An 18,024-nucleotide genomic window follows, 5' to 3' on the forward strand; every position below is an offset into this window, starting at 1 on the left:
TTTTGTTTGGATAGGTTGCAGGAAGCGGAGTCGAAATCGCAAGGAGTTTTGTAGGGTAGAGAACTCAAGAGGGGAAAGTTTCGCTTTGATTCTGGAGCCAAGAACAATTGGAGACTTTTATCAGGCCCCCGGAGACTAGAGAGAGATTAAATTTGGACCAGGGTTCCCTTGGAGGAAGGTATCTTTTTTAAAAGAAGGATCAAGATCAAAGCACACGTCGACGTGGTGTGAACTGCATAATTCCTCCCTGATGCACGAGAGGAGTTTTATCATCCTGCTGCCTGCACGGACCCTTTTAAATCACCTCCATCTCTCAACCCCACTACCCCGTGGACACGGCTCATAAAACTGCCACGCACAATTAAGCTGTAAGGAAAGAAACTCTTAGCTTCTTTAATCCGCTAGAAAAGGAACCCATCCGGCATGCCTGCTGCATTTCGCAGCTCCTAAAATTTACAAGTGTACCAGCCAAAGGCAGGGAATCCAAAGAGGTAGTAGATTCAGGGAGGGCAGCTAGCCAGGGCGCTGACGCAAGAGACATTCTGCTCAGCTCTCCCTCCGGCATACCCCACGGCACATGATGCAGCTTAAAGTGGGTCTTGTTGAATCGGATTGTAATGCAAGAATTAAAACAAAAAATAACAACAGGAGCTGAACGCTTCCTTGGGGGGCTTCTCCCCACCCACCCACTGGCTCCATTCACGCAATGGAGGGTTGAACGGAGTTAACCTCACAGCCGAACAGGTCATCTGGTCATTTCACTGGCTGGCTGGATTGCATGGCCTACTGAATCCCAAAGGAGCCAATCCCAGCCAGAAATGCGATAGAGAGGCGGTTGGGCTAATGGGGAAGGGGCCAAGTGTGAGGTTCTGGAAGCTGGACCCATGCTAGCTGGGGCTTATAGGTTTGGGGATGCACAACAGGAGGATCACAGGTTGGCCATTGCTAGCTTTAACCCTTTTACCCCCTCCGCCCCAGGTAGTCCTCCAACAATACTCCGAGTATCCCAAAAGAATAGGATCTGGGCAATGCATCTTGAACATAGAAGGAATGCAAAGAAACAATCCTCCAAATAACCTCAAGGCTACTGTTCCATTACAGCAGGACCTCACCCTGGGGTGAAATCCAGCAGTTCTGACGGGTTCTGGAGCACCGGTAGTGGGAATTTTGAGTAGTTCAGAGAACCGGCAAATACTACCTCTGGCTGGCCCCAGAGTGGGTTGGGAATGGAGATTTTGCAATATCCTTCCCCCCAGGAGTGGGGAGGGAATGGAGATTTTGCAGTATCCTTCCCCTGCCACACCCACCAAGCCACACCCACCAAGCCACACCACGCCTACCAGCCACGCCCACAGAACCGGTAGTAAACAAATTTGGATTTCACCACTGACCTAATCCCACTTTCCTTGCACTTTGTGTATGTTGTGTGTGTGTGTGTGTGAGAGAGAGAGAGAGAGAGAGAAATTTGTCTCCTAGAGAACTCTATCAGGTGTTCTCAACCCATTAGGTCATTACAGTTGTGTCAGCCATCGCCTAGGTGCAAAATCTGGGCATTTCTCTCCAGTGAAAAGAACCTGAAAACCAGCTACCCGGAGCTCCAATGCGCTCCTATTAATACATTGCTCGTGGTCTTCACGGTTAAGTAAGCAGGTTACTCGAAAGGGAGAGGACAACACTGGGTGGGGAAGAGCGAGGCAGTCGGGGTGCCGCCACCCTAACAAGGAGGGCAAGAAACTGCAAGGGGTGGTTGAACTAGAACCACTGGGGGGGGGGTTGGACTAGAAGACCTCCAAGGTCCCTTCCCACTCGGTGATTCTTTTATCTGTTTTGGACTTGCCTCGATCCAGAGTTCGGGGGTGGGTGGGAAGGACGGTCAGTTTTCTTGCTACGGAACAAGCGCTGGGGCCGTGGTAGCTCAGGCTGGTAAGAAGCCTGTTATTAGAACACAGCAGCCTGCAATTACTGCAGGTTCAAGCCCGGCCCAAGGTTGACTCAGCCTTCCATCCTTTATAAGATAGGTAAAATGAGGACCCAGATTGTTGGGGGGGCAATAAGTTGACTTTGTAAAATATACAAATAGATTGAGACTATTACCTTATACACTGTAAGCCGCCCTGAGTCTTCGGAGAAGGGCGGGATATAAATGTAAATAAAAAAAAAAAAAAGGAGAGTCAAAGACCCTTTTAGGCGACCGGCTGCGACCTCCCTGCAGCGCAAGAGACCTCCCACCCCCGGACGGTCTCTGTTGCCTCGCGAGGGGCCCGCCGTATCCCGGCCGCGCCGACTGGCCGAGCCCCCAACCGGGCAGCCCCCTCGGCTCCGCCTGAGTGACGGCCCCAAGTGGGCCGACTATAAATAGCCGGGTCGCGGCCCGCCCGGGGTGATTGACGGCTGCGGCGCTGGGGCTGCGCGGAGCGGCCCCCGCAGCGCACTCAGCCCCGACTGGGAGCCGCCCGGGACCCCCCGCCTGTGCGCGCAGCTGCCTGCCTTGCTCCCCGCTCGACGGACCAAGCTCCACTGCCGGCTGATCGCGATGGGCTCCCGGTGGAGACCACTAAGCCGCTCCTATTCGGGCAACGGGTCTTCCTTGGGGTACTGCCCCGGGCCCGGCAGCGATGGCGAGGATAACGGACCCTTGGTGGAGTACCGGCCGGATAGGCGCAGCTACCTGCTTAGCGTGCGCCCCGAGAGCAGGTAGGGCGCCGTGGAGGGGAAAGAGGGATCCGCTGGGGACGAGGAAGCTTCAGGGCCCCCTTGAAAGCCAAAGGGCGCTGCGCCCCTTGCCAGGCGCCGGGGAGGGGTCTTTTTCAGCAGGAAAGGCGCTTTCCGGAGGGTCCCAACGTGTCCCTCGCTTGGGAAGCCTCTGTCCCGCTCAACGGATCAGGCTGGAAGGTGGTAGGACGCAGGACTCCGTCGGAAGAGCCGTACTTGCGGAATTCGCGGCCACAAGATTCAGGGGTTGGGGAAGCGGGTCGCTGCTCTAACGAGTTTCCGAAGGAGGAGGAGGAGGAGGAGGAAGCCGATTCAAGCGAGCGGGAGAACTCTGGGTAAAAGCCAAGTGGCCGAAATGGAGCCTCCCCTTCACACCCCACTTCTTGCAGGGGCAGGCTACCCCAGAGTACAAGGCGTTGGGAGGGCTGGAACTCTAAAAAAAGAGAAAGGGGCTATTTCTGTCGGGCTGAGGCTGCTTGTAGGATTTGCCCCCCACAAACACGGCCCTGGCCCAGTCCCTGGGTCCCAAGACCCCCACTCCCTCCCGCAGTCCCAGCAAGGTTCCGCCCAACTTTTAAAGAAATAGGGAAGGGGCGAGGATTCTGGAGCTGGAAAAATGGGCGTTTCGTGAAGGAAACCGACCAGAGTCCCAAGCAAGCCAGAACCAGACCCCCAATCTGAAGGGGAGGGGGGCGAGGGCGAGGCTAAGAACCAGATTGTTGAAGGGTCTAAGTCACAGAGCTGGAGGGGGGAGGACTGGGGTGGGAGGGGAGGGGAGAAAAAGGTGAGGGATGGAGGTGACCAGATGCTTACTCTGCGCTTCTGAATGAAGCTGTGAACTGGGCCGATTTTTTTCTCCAGCCTCTTAGAATCCCCGATAGCTAAAATGCCCTGTGTTTCTATTCATTCTTGGAAGTCTTAAGGGTCTTCTGAAGAGTTTCTTGAATTAGCTGCTTCCTACAGAAACCAGCTTTTTGTCTGGGTTTTCTCCCGGGGCCAATCTTTTGGGAAGGAGCTCTGAACTACACAGCTTGGAGGGTTTCTTTTGTACAGTTTTGAAGGCTGGTGTTTCTCTCCCAGCTGAGCCAGGAGCAATAAGTTGCACCAAACTGGGTGGCACTGAGTAGACCAGAGGTCTTCAAACTTGGCCGCTTTAAGACTCTCCAGAATTCTGGGAGTTGAAGTCCGCAAGTCTTAAAGTGGCCAAGTTTGAAGACCTCTGATTTAGATCAAGGTGGGGGAGGGGGAAGATAATAATTGCTATCATGGGAATTTTGCTACCCTGTTTCCCCTAAAATAGGACCCAGCCGGAAAATAAGTCCTAGCATGATTTTTCAAGATGTTTGTAATATAAGCCCTGCCCCCCAAAATAAGACCCAGTTAAGATTGTCAGCCAGACGGATGCATTTAGTACCGTCTTTCCCCCAAAATAAGACCTGACCAAAAGCTATGCTGGCTGGAGAATCCTGGGAGTTGAAGTACACAAGTCTTAAAGCGGCCAAGTTTGAAGACCTCTGGAGTAGACCAAGAGAGCTCTTCCCTTTAAATGTGAAGCCTCAGTGAAGTTGTTTGCTAGGAGAATAAATCTCACCGGACCTGATAAGTTATAAACTGGGGAATCCATTGGGCTAGAATTGTGCAAAGTCCTTGATCATTTTGCCTGGTTTAAAGGCACCAGGCTAGAAATGGAGAGCTGGGAATTCTAGTCCTGCCTTTATACAGCAAACCAAACTGGGTGACTTATCCTCTTTCCTGTATATTGACCCAGGCGCCTTCAGGAAAGTCCACAAATATTCACATGATAGGAAAGCAATGGGGCTGTCTAGGCCCTTGCATTCCGAAATAAACCGTGTGATCTTAGCACAGAGAGCCCCTTTAGTGGTTATCAGGACACCTTACGTTCTAGTCCTTCCTTCCAAAGAGACAAAGCCAGTCACCCTCTCTCTGCCCTAGGAAGAAGGCAAGGGCATCCGGGCTTTGAAAAAGTCGGGAGGAAAAAAAAATCTGCATGGATTTGTCTGTGTGGATACACACATAAACAAACAGACGCCATCTTTGGCAGCTCTGCAAGTGACAAGTCGTATCAAAGAGTCATTTTAATTTAGGCATGGATTAGCGTTGTGTTCGCTTGCTTCAGAATTGAATTCCCTTTTTTTTAAAAAAAATATATGATGATGAAGGTACTTTTTGCTCAGTTACTTTTGGGCCAATACTGTTGGATAGGCTGAAGTTCTAAGAATCAGAATAGAGCTGAAAAGGGACCTTGGAGGTCTTCTAGTCCAACCCCTCACTCAAGCAGGAGAATCTATACCAATTCAGACAAGTGGCTGTCCAGTCTCTTCTTAAAAACCTCCAGTGATGGAGCACCCACGATTTCTGGTGGCAAGCTGTTCCACTGGTTAATTGTCCCCATTGTTAGGAAATTTCTCCTTAATTCCAGGTTGCTTCTCTCAAATAAGAAGAAGAATAGAATAGAGCTGGAAGGGACCTTGGAGGTCTTCTAGTCCAGCCCCCTGCTCAAGCAGGAGAACCTATATGGTATAATAAGGATTATTTGAATTAAGAACAGGATCTAGCTCAACTCTTGGACTCATGTTGATCCAATTGTGGGTCTACTTTGAGCCTGAAAGGGACACTCCTTTACGTTAAAGCAGTCATTAACATGTAATAGTTCGTGGGAGACAATGGCCTTTCTAATGGTCTGGTGGAATCACACTGTCGTAGGAAGTAGCAAACAAACCAGGGCCTCTGGTGGCTCAGACTGCTAAGACAGTCTGTTATTAACAGCAGCTGCTTGCAATTACTGCAGGTTCAAGTCCCACCAGGCCCAAGGTTGACTCAGCCTTCCATCCTTTATAAGGTACGTAAAATGAGGACCCAGATTGTTGGGGGCAATAAGTTGATTTTGTATATAAATATACAAATAGGATGAAGACTATTGCTAACATAGTGTAAGCTGCCCTGAGTCTTCAGAGAAGGGCAGGATATAAATGCAAATAAAATAATAATAATAATAATAATAATGATAATGATAATAATAATAAATCTAGTAAACAAGGGTTTGAAAATCTGGATTTTGTTCCTATGACCCTCATTTAATGGACCAGTTTTTATATCTCACCCAAGCCTACCTTAAAAGTCTGTTGAGAGGAAAAAGCAGGGAATAAAATAAACACAGATGTATGCTTCCCTCAATTAATATATATAAATATAATATATATATTTATAAATGTATAAATGTAAAAAAAAATAAAAACAAATTAAGGGGTGGAAAATCAAGAAAAAAGAATAAAAATTACTTGTTGTTAATCCCGTTATGGGATGATTTACTTACCTGGAGCCTGGCTGAATATCTGAAACTCCTTAGAGTTGCCGTGTTCACACGTAAACACACAGTCACCATGGCGGGGTGGGGGCGGGGTGGGGGGGAAATGCAGCAAAAGCTGCTTCTATTTCCAAATAGGAAAGTATCCGCCATTTTTGCTGCCATCTGTAAAACAGATTATAACGACTGGGAAAGTGCAGGGAACTCTTATCATGAGTTGGTTCACAGTGAACATGGATTAGGAATGTATTGGCTGTAAAGCAGATGATGGGGTGGTTGGGTTTTTGGGGTTTTTTTTTTTGGTTTTTGGCTTTGCTGTATTAGCAGAAGGGGAGAACTAAGCAAAAAGGTTGGGAGAAGAATCTCTTCCAAATGGTTATTGAAGGTTGCATAATTCTATTTTATTTATTTATTTATTTATTTATTTATTTTGTCAAATACATATTAAATAAGTATAAGCATGAAGTGAATACATAAAATGAATACAATTAAAGGGAACGTTAGGACAGGGACGGTAGGCATGCTGGTGCTCTCATGAGTTTTACATAGTCCAGGATACCTGGTCATTGCTCTCATAGTCCTCTTCTTCCTTCTCTTTCTCCTTCCCTCTTTTTTTTGTTTCTCTCTTTTTCCTTCCTTCCTCCTCTTCCTCCTCCTCTTCTTCTTCCTCCTCCTCTTCCTCCTCTTCCTCCTCTTCCTCTTCTTCCTCCTCCTCCTCCTCCTCCTCTTCCTCCTCTTCTTCCTCTTCCTTTTCTTCTTCCTCTTCCTCCTCCTCATTTCTCTCTTCTCTCTTCTTTGCCTTCTTCCTCTCCCTGTTCTGGTTGTTGTTGTTATGATGTTGTATCTTTCAAACCAGACAAGAGACTGACTTCAGGCCTTTGTGAGAAACTTCATGCTTTTGAGAATTCTATAGTTCCAATCCAGCCTGTGACCCTCTTCACTTTTCACCCCAGCCTCCTGCCTCCACCCTCAAACCTCACATTTCTACCAGTAGTGAGTGACACTACAGTCTACACACACTTCTACCAACACTGAGTGACAAGATGGCATCGTCTCTGCCTCCCCTAGACGGAAGCCAGATCAATGGCCATTGCCCTTCGCTAGCCAAGTGGACACGTCCTTCACCCCTTCCAAAGTGTCCTGCCATTTTAGAAAGCAACGCTACCTGCTAAGACAGGAAATGCCCAAAGAGGTCAGATCGAACCTAGACTGGTGGTTGTTGTATTCCCCCCTTGCAAAAGTATGGGACAATCTTCTCCCACTTCCTAAACCTGGAGCTGTTGTGTTAGTATCCCCCGATCTCAATAGTGATGGCCCTGAGATCCGGTCAAAGTTTTGGTTTTTGGAGAAGGACTTCGGGAGCCATTCGAAGAAAGAAATTAAGAGCAGGGCATTTCTCGCGACAAAGGGGGTCACAGTCTGGCTCGCAAATAGGCCAGTTGGAGGAGAGAAGTTGGAGAGCTGGTGAAGGAAGAACAGACGAGCTATTTATATGCCTGCTTTCCGGAATGCTGCGCTCTGACGGGGCCTCCACCAGATAGTGTTCAGCTCTGCTCTCTGGTTTCCCAAGAGGGTATGTTGACACCTAGGAACCGATTATGGCCAAACTGTCATGTCACGGCCAACGCTGCATTGTTCCCCATGTGTCTGCGCTCCATTCTGCACCAAAGGCGCTTTTTTCAAGAGGCAGCTGGACCAGGTTCTGACAGATTCTGGAGAACCGGTAGTGGAAATTTTGAGCAGTTGGCTGGCGAAGAAGCCTCTTGAAAAGTACTGGAGGTCGTGGAAAAAGCTGCCGCCGTCACCGCCATGTTCTTTGCGCATCTGCATCCCATTGGACTTGCAAGGCAATGGGATTTGCATGTGTGAATAACATGGCGGTGGCGAACGTGGCGGGTGGGGAGAGTGAGCGGTGATTGGGGGAAACCTGTTCAGGGGTGTGGCCAGCCAGCCAGCCGGCCAGCCATCGGTACCTGTTCAGTGATCTTGGCCAAATTTCCGCCAACGGTTTGCCCAAACCGGCTGAATCCCACCTCTGCCTTTGTCCTTCTCTTGCAGAAGGAGTCATCAGTGCTTCGTTGCGATTTTTCAATAGTCTCAGCCAGGTGCTTTTAGAGTTCAGGAAAGCTGGAGTCGTTACAAGGGCTTCAACTAATCCTCTTGCAAGGGACTGTTTTGCTGCTAAACGCCTAGTGGGCCTTTGTTGGTGGTTGGGAGGGAGGGAAACATTTGGCCTTCTGATAACTGCCTTATGCTCCTCTCCATGAGGTTCTTCATTCACAGCTTCGGTTACCACGGTCAACCTCCTTTGCTTATCCTCGCTGGTCGTCAAAAGCAGCTGAATTGTATTAATATCCTTGACCTCGGCCAGAAGATTGGTTTCATCATGTATGCTGTGATTTCATCTCTTTTCTCTGCTTCTCTCTCTCTCCCTCTCTCTCGTTCTCTCTCTCTTTCTCTCTCTCTGTCTCTCTCTCTCTCTTTCTTTCTCTTTCTTTCTTTCTTTCTTTCTGTCTTTCTCTCTCCCTCTCCCCCCTCTCTCTTTCTCTCTCTCTCTCTTGCTCTCCCTCTCTCTCTTTCTTTCTTTCTTTCTTTCTCTCTCTCTCTCTCTCTCTTTCTCTCCCTCCCTCTCTCTCTCTCTCTCTTCCTTCCTTCCTTCCTTCCTTCCTTCCTTCCTTCCTTCCTTCCTTTCTTTCTTTCTTTCTTTCTTTCTTTCTTTCTTTCTTTCTCTCTCTCTCTCTTTCTCTTTCTCTCTCTCTCTCTCTCTCTCAAGCCTAATACTTTTGTTTTGTTCTGCTTAGCTTGTTACCCCGGCGGGTGTCCCCCACCAGCTATGGAAGGTAAATCTTCTCCGACGTCTTGCCCAACTGCAACTCGGTGGCATCCAAACTTTTTGGTGTGGCTCACTGTCATTCAGGGGTACTAACAGCTCTGCTTACTTTGCCAGGGAGCTTACACCCCCCCCCACCCCCCCATCCCTGCCTGCTTCTGTTCGGTGGTACCTTCCTTGCTCAGTGTTGGTTAAAGCTTGCTCAAGGACCAAGTGCCCAACCACTTCCTAAATGTGGTGCTCAGTTTGGCAAGAGGTCCTTGTTGAAATCTGGCAATAGATTTATAAGCTCGTTTGGGCTGGAAGAAGGGGATCGGTCAAGTTCTCCTGGGTTGAGTGGAGATTTGAATCTGGGCCTCCTGTGTCTTAGTCCAAGTAGTGCCAAATAGAAGAGAACATCAGTAGCTTAGACTTGACCTGTCGAGTTCCTGGCGTTCTCTAAGCATGGTGTCAACCCTGAAGTGAACCTGGCTGAGGCCGTCTTGGAGGCTTCAGGGTTGCCACACAACAGAGGGAGGGGCGCAGAGGTGGGTTTCAGCAGGTTCTGACCAGTTCTGGAGAACCGGTAGTGAAAATTTTGAGTAGTTTGGAGAACCGGTAGTAAAAATTCTGACTGGCCCCGCCCCCATCTCTTCTCTGCCTCCCAAGTCCCAGCTGATCTGGGATATTGCAGTAACCTTCCCCTGGAGTGGGGTGGGAATGGAGATTTTACAGTATCCTTCTCCTGCCACGCCCACCAAGCCACGCCCACCAAACCATGCCACGCCCACCAAGCCACGCCCACAGAACCAGTAGTAAAAAAATTTTTTTGAAACCCACCACTGGAGGGGGACAATAGCTAGATGGGGTCTTGTAGCCAAAACAATAAAAGTTTTCCTCTGGGACCCAAGGACGCTTTCACAGGTGGCTGGCCAGAGGAGGAGCGAAGTAACCAAGCAACCGACCAGCTCCTTGATTGGACAGCGTGACCAGTGACTTGGGGGAAAGGGGAAAACGTTTACTTTCTAATTAAGTGAAAGCCGCGGGAACTTTCAGAGTCGGGTTTCACCACTTGTGCCAATATGATCTATCCAATAAATTGTTCTTTGAAGAATCTGCCTTCTTTGAAGAGTTCTGTTTTCTATGGATGGCATTACTTGGAACGCGGACGCATGGTTGTTTTCTTGCAGATGTTTTATTACCCAACTGGGTAATGTCTTCAATGCTAGGTTTGCTTTCTCTTTGTATCGTAGTGTTTCCAAGAGAGGGGCTTTTGATGGTCCAAAAAGAGACGATCCAAAAGCTAAAAAGCGGACAAAAAGACCAAAACGCTTCCTTGTTCAGCGATCAACAAGCACCAAGATTGACATTAGACCACTGGTGAAATTGAATTTTTTTTTTACTACTGGTTCTGTGGGCGTGGCTTAGTGGGCGTGGCATAGGAAGGATACTGCAAAATCTCCATTCTCACCCCACTCCAGGGGAAAGGATACTGCAAAATCCCCATTCCCTCCTGACTCCTAAGGGAAGGATATTGCAAAATCCCGTGGTGGCCGTGGTGGCTCAGGCTGTAAGAAGCCTGTTATTAAAACACAGCAGCCTGCAATTACTGCAGGTTCAAGCCCCACCAGGCCCAAGGTTGACTCAGCCTTCCATCCTTTATAAGGTAGGTAAAATGAGGACCCAGATTGTTGGAGGGGCAATAAGTTGACTTTGTAAATATATACAAATAGAATGAGACTATTGCCTTAGACACTGTAAGCCGCCCTGAGTCTTCGGAGAAAGGCGGGATATAAATGTAAATAAATTTTAAAAAAATTTCCATTCCCACCCCACTCTGGGGCTCCCCAAAGGTGGTATTTGCTAGTTCTCCAAACAACTCAAAATTTCCGCTACCGGTTCTCCAGAACCTGTCAGAACCTGCTGGATTTCACCCCTGCACTAGACTAACAATCAAGCGGTAAACAATACTCCAGTCAAGGAGCTACCAAGAACTCCCCTACCAACACTGACAGGGCAAACTACATATATATAAACAGAGAGCAAAGCTCATTTCCTTCTAGCACTGATGCCGTCGCCTAGTTGGGTAATGAAAAGTTTGCAAGAAAACAACCCACATCTCAACCACTAGACTACATTGGCCAAGAGCTTAACTTCACAGAGGAGCAGAGAACCGTTTCTCTTTTGCAAGACATTCTAGTTGACAATCTTTCTCCTTCAGGTGGCTTTCCACCTTTTAACAGGGTGGACAAAGAAGGAGGGAATGGAAAAGGGAAGGATCTCTATTGGATATATCAGCCAGATCAGGGGTCTCCAATCTTGGCAACTTTAAGACTTGTGGGAGTTAAAGTCCATGGAGCAGAGCTGAATTTCTGGAGGGGAGGACATAAAACCTTGGAAGCTCCCCTAAATCAGATCTGGCCAACGGTCTGTTGTTCGTCCAAAACTGGGCATCAGTTCTTAAAAGATCCTGGGCAAGCATACTTTTCTGTCACCTGTTGGGCCATCCTTCAAAGTGGAGATGCCAAGAGTTGAGCCCAGGATCTGCGGCAGGCCAAGCACGCGTTCTGCGAGTGGGTGACGGAGTCTCATCCGAAGGGAGTAAAGATAAGAAATGTAACCCTAGAAAATGTATTATCCCGAAAGCCGATAATATATTTTCATTCGATCTAGCCGGGGAGGTCTCGGTGCAATCTGTTCCCCCCGCCCCGCAAGCGATCTTCGATAGCCCACAAACCAATGACTTGATTTTTGTCCCTGTTTGCGCACGACCTCTCACTGTGTGGAGTGTGTAGACTTGCACCAAACCGTAGGCGTTGTTGTTTTTTGTTTTTATTTTGCACCGTGAATGTAGACCGTAGCCTGACATGTTTTCTTTGATCATCCAGCATTTCCGTCTGAGATGAATTTGCACCCATGCACGACCCTACTTTACGTTAGCATAGCTGCACCAGCACAGCCTGGGATATTCTGTGATCTCATCTCCCCCTCCCTCCCTTTATCCCCCTCCCCACAAACGGAGTGGGCGGCGTGCACACAAACGCATGAAAGCAACTGGAACAATCAACTTTGTGTTGTGCAAAACCAAACTTGGGGCTGCAATTCCCAGAGAAGATGCTATAAAGGTGGAGGGAAAAAAAAATAGGGATTAAAACCAGGAAAAAGAGAGGATCATTTTTCCTTTTTTCCACGCCTGTGCTATTCATATCTTCCACTTCGTGCACGCATTGGATTGTGTGGAAACCAGATACGGGATGAAGAATTTGAACTTTGGAGGATTTCAATGTGTCTCTTCCCTCCTGAAAACACATGTTTAATTCTCTCGTTTACGGTCAGGACTGGAGAAATATTTAAGATGCTTATCTCCTACGCTCAAATTACTGGGGCCCATTGAGTTTCCCAAGTGCAGTTTTTAAAACAGGGGTCTCCAGCCTTGAAGAATTCTGGAAGTTGAAGTCCACAAGTCTTAAAGCCGCCAAGTTTGAAGACCTCTGCTCTAGAGAGAAGTTGGCTCTTCAAGTTTTCCTTAACTGGCTTGCTCAAGTTTTAATTGGGGTTCTTTGATTCTTGTAGGGGTACCTTTTGTGCCATCATTGCTCAGCTGACGGAGGAGACCCAGCCCGTCTTTGAAACGACCCTCAAATCCTACGCCGTCTCGAAGGACGCCGATGCCAAATTCACGTGCATTGTGATAGGTGAGTTAACCCGACTCAACATTTGCATGGCTGTTCCCAAGAGCAAGCGTTGGATTCTTCCTTTGGACTATCGCAGGGCTAATGCCTCCCCTACTTGGCAGATGTTATGTCCCGATATATTACGTATGTTTAGAATAATATCTACCGACCTTCTCCAACATGCTGCGTCTGAGCCCAGATTTTTGTGGCTTTCCGAACCTCTCTGATGATACGATGGCTGAACATACAATGATAGGATTTGTGTGTGTGTATGTGGGCCATAGACATAATGGTTATCTTTTGAGAGCTGGATGCAATGAAATCTTCATTTTAATGTATCCTGATGTTGGAAGAAATATCCATCTGGGTTCAGTTTCAAGTGGGGACAAAGACACTGGAAACATGGAGGCTGCTTGGAAAGATGGTTTAATGGTGGTCACATGTTCAGGGCGTTGGGTGAAGAACCAGAGAGGAAAGGAGAAGAAGAGAAGAAGAGAGTAGAAGGGTTGAAGGGCAGAAGGGATGCTGAGTGCCTGAGTTTATACTCTCTGTAGGGCCCCACCTTGGTGTTTCCTGTTCCTGTATAAGAAATGTACCCCGATTTGTTGTCAAACTCCCAGGTGGTCTAGGGGTCTTAGCTAACGTTGTAGGTTGTCTCTCAAGCTTGCTTGAGCCTTGCCATGTGGTGAGTTTCTGTTGCTAGATGAGTCCTATTGTGTTGCAAATAATGGTTCATTGGCAAAGGTGGGGGGATTGAGTGAGCTTGGCTGAAGCCTTAATTGCCCATTGACAAAGGAGTGGGGGGGGAGGCAGGAAGCTGCTTTCTTTAAAACAGGTTTCTCCATTTCTTATCCAGGGAAATAATCTTCTGCCCTTTTTAATATTTTCTAAAATATTTCATTCTTCTAGGAGAGGAGTGAGTGCTAACTTCCTACACTGATTAGCGTACATTTAAAGTGACAATAAGGGTTTTTTTTTTCTATTCTAAAAATAACATTTCTTGTCATTTTTAAGGAAAAGGGACTGTTAAAAATTGCATCCTCCTCAACCTCTTTTCTCTCCTTCTCCCCCTCCTTCTCCTCTTTTACCACTTTGGGTGTCAAGGGACATACAAAGTTCTGGTTCTTGCTCTTCTAGTGGCCTCAACCATTTTCGTTGGATGCTGCTGTAGTGGATCTTTGCTGCTGTCTCGCCATCTTTTTCTGGATCTGCTTCTTGTTCTTTGAACTACTCCTTTTATTTTTATATATACAAATTCTGCCTCCTCCATGGCTTTTCTCACTCATTTTGGGCCTCCGCTCAGGGGTGAAATCCAGCAGGTCCTGACAGGTTCTGGAGAACCGGTAGCGGAAATTTTGAGTGGTTCGGAGAGCCGGCAAATACCACCTCTGGCTGGTCTCAGAGTGAGGAGGGAATGGGGATTTTGCAGTATCCATGCCCATCAAGCCACGCCCACAGAACCAGTAGTAAAAAAAAATTGAATTTCCCCACTGCCTCGGCTCCACCTTGAATTATTCACCGTAGCCTTGACCATCAAGAGTTTCTCTGCCTCTTGTCCGCCCTGCCTAGGATAGACAGAGCCCGTGATAATAAGATTTATGTCTGCTGAAGCTTTTGATTTGATCTTCAAAAGTCCAGTGTGGCTTAGGAGGAAGCTTTTAAAGAGATCCCTTCCCACCAATTTACAAGCTCTGAGCCCGTTCAGCTCTGTTTTCATTCCTTTCATGTCCATTAAGTCGCCTTAAAACAGATCTCTGGATGGTTTCCTAAGCAATAATCCAGAACTGATTTTACTATCACCCAGGTCAGGATTGGGCCTCTGGTGGCTCAACGGACTAAGTCTGTCTGTTATTAACACAGCTGTTTGCAATTACTGCAAGTTCAAGTCCCACCAGGCCCAAGGTTGACTCAGCCTTCCATCCTTTATAAGGTAGGTAAAATGAGGACCCAGATTGTTGGGGGCAATAAAGTTTTTTTATTTATTTATTTATTTCATTTTGTCATAACAGTATACACAAACATTGTCATAAGTAAAAAAAAATATCATGAAGAATATATATATATATATTCTGAGGTTTTCACGGGTGTTTGTATGTAGGTCTTTGGTTGTTCGGGTTTTCTCCCGTGTAAAATTGGAAATGTCTTGGCAACGTTTCGACGAAGTCTCATTCGTCATCTTCAGGCTTCAGCTTCGTGCTTCTGGGAGCAATGTGTGATCGCAGCTGTTTCTTCCTTTTAACTGCTAGTGGGGGTTTGAACTGATTGGGTGGGAGCTTGGCTGTGCTCTGATTGGCTGGGGGTGTGTCCTGTTTGGGTGGGGGCTTGGTTGTGCTCAATTTAGTCAGTGTTGCAGGGGGATTTGACCTGGTGAGCTTGCAGCAAAAGACTGTTGTTTCCATGTTTGTTTTGGAACGAGATCTTGTTTCTCCAGCACGAATGCTCCTTGATTCTGCTAATGTGTAACGTCCTCATCAGGATACCCACTGCCAGAGGTGACCTGGTACAAAGATAACGAAGAGATGGATCAATACTGTGGATTGCCGAAATATGAGATTTTGCGACACGGGAACCGGCTTGCAGCTCACCAGCTCAAATCCCCCTGCAACACAGACTAAATTGAGCACAACCAAGCCCCCACCCAAACAGGACACACCCCCAGCCAATCAGAGCACAAAAAAACCTCCATCCAATCAGAGCACAGCCAAGCTCCCACCCAATCAGTTCAAACCCCCACTAGCAGTTAAAAGGAAGAAACAGCTGCGATCACACATTGCTCCCAGAAGCACGAGCTGAAGCCTGAAGATGACGAATGAGACTTCAAACGCCGCCAAGACACTTCCAATTTTACATGGAGAAAACCCAACAACCAAAGACCTATATACAAACACCGTGAAAACCTCAGAAAATATATATATATATATATATATATATATATATATATATATATATATATATATATATATATATATATATATATATATATATATATATATATATATATATATATATATATATATATATATATATATATAAGTAAAGAATATGCATTAGCTATATTAATTTGATATAATAAAGGGAACAATAGGACAGGCACTTTTGTGCTCTTATAAAGTTGACTTTGTATATAGTATACAAATGGATGAAGACTATTGCTTAACACATTGTAAGCTGCCCTGAGTCTTCGGAGAAGGGCGGGATATAAATTCAAAAAAAATAAAATAAAAAAATTGTGTGATTCCCCCATCCAAATAGAAATCCAGCCTGGAAGGAAGGGCTATGGTGTATTAGATGGGTTCAGATAGTTCCTCTACTTATGACCGTTTCTTTAGCGACCATTCAACGTCACAACTCTCTCAATCCGAAAACTATACAGGTAGTCCTCGATTTACAACCGAGTCCCAAATTCCCGTCGCTAAGCAAGACATTTGGTAAGTGAGCTTTTCCCCATTGTGCGACCTTCCCCGCCACAGTGGTTAAGTGAACCCACTGCAATTGTTAAGTTACTAGCCTTGGTCGTTCAGTGAACCTGGCTTCCCCGTCGACTTTGCTTGTCAGAAAGTCGCCAAAGGGGGAATCACGTGTCCTTGGGACACAGCAACGGTCATAAGTACGAGTCAGTTGCCAAGTTGGCAATTTGGATCAGGCGACCCTGGGGAGGCTGCAGCGATCATAACTGGGAAAAACAATCAGGTCTCTTTTTCAGTCCCACTGTAACTTGGAATGGTTTAAATGTTGTAAGCCGACAATCTGTATTTTATAATTTATACTCTTTTGGGGCACCAACATTTCTTTTCCTTCTCTTTCAAAGTGCAAAGTGCATTTGCTCCAGGAGTGAAATTCAATTTTTTTTTTTACTACCGGTTCTGTGGGTGTGGCTTGGTGGATGTGGCAGGGGAATGATACTGCAAAATTTCCATTTCCACCCAACTCCAGGGGAAAGATACTGCAAAATCTCCATTCCCTCCCCACTCCTGGGGGAAGGATACTGCAAAATCTCCGTTCCCTCCCCACTCCTGGGGGAAGGATACTGCAAAATCTCCGTTCCCTCCCCACACCTGCAGGAAGGATATTGCAAAATCTCCATTCCCACCCCACTCTGGGGCCAGCCAGAGGTGGCATTGGCCGGTTCTCTGAACTACTCAAAATTTCCGCTACCGGTTCACCAGAACCTGTCAGAACCTGCTGGATTTCACCCCCTGATTTGCTCTGTCTCTAATTCAGTTTTACTCCCCAGTGTCTCTGGTCTGCTGCAACTTTCTTCCTTCGTGTCTTCAGCAGGTCTCTCTCCTTGCCCTTTTGCTGGTCCTAGAATTCTTCCGAGGTCTGGAAACTCTGTCTTCACCCTCTTTGCTTTGATCAGTGGCTGATATTTTAAGCTCTCCGCTCTTGCCCATCCGCATGTAAAAATAACACCTTCGGGATTCATGTCTGACCTCTCCCTCGTTTTTTTCCCAACTAGTCTCGGTGCCCTGTTCATAAACAGGATTCCCTTCCGTTTGGATAGGAGGGGAAGTCCTCCCTTGAAAAATTCAGAATCACAGGAGTTGGAAAAGGACCTTGGTGGCCTTCTAGTCCAACCCCCTACTCAGGCAGGAAAAACCCTTACTACCATTTAGTAGAACTACCGACGTCCTTCAATGAAACAATGAGAAACGATGCACAAGGGCAGGGATATAGTTATTTATTTATTTATTTTTAAGTTTTTTATTTTATAGACAAAGAAACATTTAGTACCTCAACCATTCCTTCCATGTGACATCTCGGCGTTTTCTTCACGTCTCCATTTTTGTTGTTGTTTCTTCTTTCTTCACTTCAATTTAATCTATTACCATTTTTTTTCCACAAGCACAGTATTCTAATTTTTATTTATTTATTTATTTGCATTTATTTCCCACCCTTCTCCGAAGACTCAGGGTGGCTTACACTGTGTTAAGCAATAGTCTTCATCCATTTGTATATTGTATACAAAGTCAACTTTTATTGCCCCCAACAATCTGGGTCCTCATTTTACCTACCTTATAAAGGATGGAAGGCTGAGTCAACCTTGGGCCTGGTGGGACTTGAACTTGCAGTAATTGCAAGCAGCTGTGTTAATAACAGACAGACTTAGTCTGCTGAGCCACCAGAGGCCCTTATACCTTTCTTTACATAATTACCCGTTGCTTCTCTGTCTTTTTTCTAACCAATGGTCAAATTTATCCCATATCTTAAAGTATTCGGGATCCTCTCTTTCTTCGATCATCAAAGTTAATCTATTCATTTCTGCACAGTCTTCGGCTTTGAAACGGAGATGAGCACCGCCCCTTAGAGTCGGGAACGACTAGCACATATGGCAGTCCTGAATGGTCACACGGTGTCGTGTCCCACTCCTCCGCTGACGGCCGGGTCAGGGAAATCCGAATCAGGCTTGCCTCTGCAGCTCTGCCCAAAGTCCTAGCAAAGTCCTCAGAGCAGGCAGGAGACCAGTAAGTGACTTCAGCAAGATAAGTTCGACTTTGCCTGAC

General features: G+C 46.8%; 1 protein-coding gene across 3 annotated transcripts in view; it reads left to right on the forward strand.

The window, feature by feature from the left end:
* The first annotated feature begins 2,373 nt into the window (after window positions 1-2,373).
* ALPK3 (alpha kinase 3) overlaps window positions 2,374-18,024 on the forward strand; it is a 43,940-nt gene continuing 28,289 nt past the window's right edge. Inside the window, exons 1-3 of one of the 3 annotated variants that reach the window (XM_058156210.1) lie at window positions 2,374-2,694; window positions 8,839-8,877; window positions 12,420-12,541. In XM_058156210.1, coding sequence (XP_058012193.1) covers window positions 2,534-2,694; window positions 8,839-8,877; window positions 12,420-12,541 — 322 coding nt within the window. In that variant the 5' untranslated portion in view covers window positions 2,374-2,533. Of the gene's footprint in view, window positions 2,695-8,285; window positions 8,426-8,838; window positions 8,878-12,419; window positions 12,542-18,024 lie in introns of those variants that run through there. The other 2 variants (XM_058156211.1, XM_058156212.1) reach the window with 2 other exon arrangements.

This window comes from Ahaetulla prasina, chromosome 13 (genome assembly GCF_028640845.1).
Source record: "Ahaetulla prasina isolate Xishuangbanna chromosome 13, ASM2864084v1, whole genome shotgun sequence".
NCBI classification, from domain to species: Eukaryota; Metazoa; Chordata; class Lepidosauria; order Squamata; family Colubridae; genus Ahaetulla; species Ahaetulla prasina.